General features: G+C 37.5%; 1 protein-coding gene across 1 annotated transcript; it reads left to right on the top strand.

Moving 5' to 3' along the window:
- Window positions 1-1,437: 1,437 nt before the first annotated feature.
- Window positions 1,438-5,389, top strand: LOC148281828 (uncharacterized; the record flags this gene model as incomplete). The annotated part of the gene is made up of 3 exons (XM_088226038.1): window positions 1,438-1,558; window positions 4,255-4,411; window positions 5,245-5,389. Coding segments are annotated over exons 1-3 (423 nt in total), but the record flags the coding sequence as incomplete, so codon positions are not given.
- Between the last annotated feature and the right edge of the window lie 91 nt (window positions 5,390-5,480).

Raw genomic sequence — 5,480 nt, 5'->3', positions numbered from 1 at the left:
GTTGTCTCGTATCCAGCACCTTCATGTATTTGCAACAACTGGTTGGTTTAAGTTGCCACTTTACACACTGTGTGACATTCACCATTTTGCCTATGTTTAAACATCCATATTTCAACACCTAGTGGATGAAATCAAGTCTTTTGTCTACAAACATATGGACAAACTCAAAATATTGCGATGCAGGTAACCCACCGTGACCCGAGGCCAGCTTTCTGCATTCTCCTGAAATCATAGGCATGAAAAATTGTAGGGACAAACCATAGAATTAAGAATAGTCCAGAAGAAGCGTAGAATCATATTTAAATACATCGGACTGTGTCCAAAAATCCCCACACTATGCTTTACTTTCGCCACGCGCATTCGTGATGTCGTCGCGTAATGTTGCAAGATGGGAAACAATATAATCATAACACAAATGTAAAGTTTAAAAAAAAAAAAGCAATCTGTTAATTTCTCTAAAATTTTATTGTGCACGTGGAAATATTTATTGACACAACAGAGTAGATCATTTAATAAGAGTAATTGAATTAATGAACTTTGAACTTAAAATATAAAACACATTTTACTTTACATAAAACGGATATTTTAATATCATGTTAAGTAATATTTGATGTTTTAAAGATAATGTCATTCAAATGTCCCCCACGGCGTTGGTTAATCTGAGGTCCAATTTTTATTAGTTCTCTCATTAGATGAGCAAAGTAGCTTGAAAGTTTGACTACCCTGGCAACACTAAAAAAATGCCCATTTTGTTTTCTTCGACAATCTGACAGATGGAAAAATAATTCAATTTTTAAGTAATGCATTTGCTACTTAAACATTCGTTTGCTTATTACACATGAAATGTGATACCATCCTGTTTCTTTAGAGAGTTCCTAAATCCACACACAAGCCCCCTCTCTTCTCTACTCCCGTAGCCACGCCCACTCTACCTTCACTGTGAAAAATTAATACCTGTTATATTAGTTTGTAATGAACCCCGAAGAAGGCATAGTATTGCCGAAACTAGTTGGTTGTCAAATTATAAAAATATAAGTGGTACATAAAAAAAATGGGATTTTATTTTATTTTAATATTTTCAATTATAATGTTCCACAAAGTAAATGCTTCAAACATAAAAAATATGCAATATGTTGTATTATTTTTTATAGTAAACGTCGATTTTTCGCCAGTGAACTGTATTTATTTACGAGGAAAACAAAAAACAAGCCGACACGAGCGTTGACTTAGAGATTACACACGCGTTGACCTATGACAGCGATAACTTAAGCATGTTCATTATTGTTCATTGTGATCGCTCAAACGCTAAGCATATTTTTGAGCACGTCGATAGTTATTTGTGATTGAGCTCCATGTATGTTATCTTAGGCAGAATTCCACTATAATTAAATATAAGTTATGCCTTCAAAATTCTTATGTTTGATTATGTATTTTAGAATGAAGGTGGTTCCAATAAGTGTAGAAGAGGAGTTTAGGAAGAACCCGGACATGAAAAGGGAAGATTTGGAAAGATTGAAGGAGTGGCTAAAGAAACAACCGCATCTTCCAGAAGTTCCTGGTAAATATTTTAAATTGCGTGATAAACTAAATACAGTAAGATCAGAATCAACGATTTTGTCACAGATTGGTTTGAGGTCACCACCGGAGTTCGTCAAGGTTGCGTCCTTGCACCGTTCCTTTTTATAATCCTCATGGACTTCCTCCTCAGGAAGTAAATTACACTTGATCAAGTGATCACTTGATCCATCTCCTCCTTCCAAAAACTCTGCGACCTTAAGTATGCCGATGATGCGGTTATAATTGACAATTCAGTCGGGGGTCTTCAGGCCACTGTAGATAGCCTAAATAGGTACTCCGCATGCATGGGTTTAAAAATCAATATTGCAAAAACCCATGTACTTTGTAACACTTCATGCCTCGATGCCCGAAATTCCCTGACTCTGTCAAACCGAATCATCGAAAGGGTCAAGAGTTTCAAATATCAAGGAGTAGGTATATGTTACGGAAAATGGCAGCTTTCAAAAAGAACTGGGAGTGCGCCTATAAGTAGCAGGCGCCAAATTCAACAGTATGAAGGCTGTTTAGAGATTGGATATTTACTCAGTCAAAATTAAATGCCGCCTATGTAACGCCTGCATAACACTTATTTTCCTCTATGGATGCGAATCGTTGCATCACACTAGGGCCTAAAACAGCAAAATACTGAGTTTTGAGAATAGGTGTCTCAAATGTGCGGTGCGGTGGTTTGACTTTGTGCGAAATGAAGTAATAAGAGAACGAACGCAGCAAACTCCGGTCACAACTGTCATCAAGCGGAGGCGATTATAAGCAACTCCACAGGGAGTTGAATCCAGTCCTTATCTACAAAGATTTGGACAAACTCAAAATATTGTTTTGTTTATCTTTTGCTTTTTTAAATTTTCTTTTGAATTTGTTTTGCAATTCGAATTATAAAAATTAAACTATTATTTTATTAGTTGGTCGTAAGAAATTGCCATTTGGCAGTGGTCCGCGAATGTACAATTAACATTACGTAAAAAAAGTTGTATGAATTAAATATATAGTCAAATATACAATTATACCTACTTTTTCTTATTTATTTTTTACGTATTTTTTAGATTTTTATTGATTGAATTATTAAAAATCCTTATTACTTTTTATTATTTTAACGCTGTTTTCTTTATTATACCTTTCGCTTTTTTCTTCTTTTTACTTCGTATTTAAAAAAAAATATTTTTTTGCCTCACATATATAAATATTTTTTACTATATTTTTTTACCATGTTTTTCACTATGTTTCTTACTATGTACTTTACTAGGTTTTAAGGTACGTTTTTTACTGTGTCTTTTACGTCATTTTTTACTATTTTCGACTATTTTTTACTTTGTATTTTACTATGTTTTTCACTATATTTTCACTACGTCTACTGCCTTTATTTATTTATTTTACGTATTGATTACTACTGTTTTTTACATATTTTTTTGACTGTCTTAGAGCGGGGTAGAAAGTCAAAGCATCAACAACAAACCATCACGCCGTTTTCCCGTAAGGGTAGGCAGAGAGGATAGAACGCACATATTCACATATTATCACGCACGCGCGCCGATTATTCCGGCTTTTGACATGTTCATCTTCAAGTATTTGTTGGATTTAGTCATGCCATGTCTTTCTCGGTCATCCTCTATTTCTGCATCCATCAACATTCGCATTGTAAATATTCTTAGCCGTTCTTTCGCTGTCCATTCGCTCTAAATGTCCAAACCAGCGCAGAGCTCCTTTCTTGATTTTATCTATAGTGCTTGTCTCAGCCGTACATAATGTACGGATCTCCACATTTGTGCATCTATCGAACATAGTTTTACCACACATTCGCCTGAGAGTTCGCATTTCGACAGCATTCAGCTTATTTTCATCCCTGTTTTTCCAAGTCCATACTTCGCTCCCATACACCAGGGTCGGGACCAGGACTCCATTGTGAACTGCTAGTTTTGCCTCTTGGGACAAACATTTATTTGCCAAGGTTGAAATAAGCGCACCGTTCACTCTGTTCCTCAGTCATTCCATATCTTTCTCAGTCATTCCATCCCTAGTAAACATACTTCCCAGATACACAAATTCCTCTACTTGTTTTAGTAAAACTCCATTCACAGTGATTTCCGATTTAGTCATACATTAATTTCTTTCAAAAACCATCACATTCGATTTATCGACATTCATCAGCAAATCGCTTCCCTCGCATACATCGTAGACCTTTGTTCCCAAGAATTGCAGTTCCTCTTTGTTGTTAGCAAGAAGCACGGCATCGTCAGCATACAAAAGACAATTGACATTGAAATCACCCATTTTTGCTCCAATTTTTAAGCCTTTCAGTTCTTTCATACAGCTATCGGTATACACGTTGAACAGCCATGGTGACATCATACATCCCTGCATGACTCCTTTATTAATGTCAAACCACGACGTGTATGATCCTTTTAACCTAACACATGCTGTGCAAAGCAACTTTGTATAAATGTATAATTTTATGTTTATAATACGATTTATATTTATTATTAAATAAAAACAACAAAAAACTATCTGCATACTCATATCCTGGCAAGCTCATTCCACATAGTCTCTTCCAACACTCTCTCTCAATAATAAACTAGCATGCAGATTCTAGGGTTTTCACTACAATTAGTAAAGTTCCCTGTCTTACATCTTTCAATTAGCGATTCCTTGAAATAAAAAATGAATTTTTGATTAATTTTCCAGACATCAGTTTGGTGTTAGCTTTGCAGAGTTGCTACTACAGTACAGAGCTGGCCAAGAAGACCATCGATACTTACTACACCATCAGGACCCACGTACCTGAGATGTTCAGCGATAGGGATCCCATGTCTGATGCTGTGTTGAACGCCATGAAAATTGTGTAAGTTGCGAGAAATCTTTCAAAGAGGACATTTATACAATGTTTTTTACATGCATTGTAACAGACGTGGCGGATCACTGGCTTCTGTAGCAATCGCGCCAGTTACAATAACTGTGTACTGTAGGGGCTGATGTCAACGAACGATTAGCTCCGGGGGAGGTATCGCTGCCTAGAGATCCCTTGCGGGGTCGCTAGTGAGTAGCGCTGGCGGCCGCAATCCTGAACCAGCCAACCGGGTTGTAAGGCCGGTATCTCTCCGTCAGCGGGAACGGCGGGGTGTGTTCCGGGGAAGTAGCCAAGGGTCCAAATTATCCGGGCTCCAAAATCCAATCCAAAGAGTATCCGAGTATCAAGTCCAGGGGATAGCGGCGGTCGAATATTCCAGGTGGCGGCGAGGTCCGGTTGAAGCGGGGCAGGGAGACGAAGTGGAGAGTTAAAGCCCTTACTGGTGATAACGATTGACTAATTTATTATTTGTCCGGCGGGGCTATATATACAATACATTTTGCCATGCGGCGGCAATGCTAGACCAATAGCGGGTGGTTCTAGGTTGACCAATCACGCGGCGAGTGAGATAGCGAGCACATTCGCTCGTTCTATCGGTCTCTTTCACGCCATGTATAAGGAGTGTATTATATCACCAGTCTTGAAGATGCCTACTTGGGCGAAAGCACTCGTTGGTCAAAATAATAAAAAGCAAAACCAAACCAAGAAGTTTCATTGATAAGTTTATTTATAATTTTATCATAATCATTAACTACGGAGTTTTATCAAGAAATATCAACAAAAAACATCAATATTTGATTTATAAAGTATCATTGTGACAATTTTAGACACTTCTTCGTGAATCCAGTTCTGGGAAAGAATGGAATACGCCTTGGATATGCCAAGCTCCAGAATGCAGACCCTTCCAAGTTCGATTTTCTGGACGCACTAAGGACGTTCATTTTCATGGAAGATATAGCGTTGTGTGAATATGTAAGTACCATATTTCTACCCTGTGGGACCCCTTGGCCAAATTTATCAATTTTACAAATTTTGCCGACGCGACAACTGTCAGCTATGAGAA

Source organism: Micrasema longulum, unplaced genomic scaffold (genome assembly GCF_059751315.1).
Source record: "Micrasema longulum isolate JH-2025_06_02 unplaced genomic scaffold, ASM5975131v1 h1tg000403l, whole genome shotgun sequence".
In the NCBI taxonomy this organism is placed as follows: domain Eukaryota; kingdom Metazoa; phylum Arthropoda; class Insecta; order Trichoptera; family Brachycentridae; genus Micrasema; species Micrasema longulum.
The sequence above is the reverse complement of the archived record's forward strand: the minus strand, read 5'-3'. Positions and strand labels throughout refer to the sequence as shown.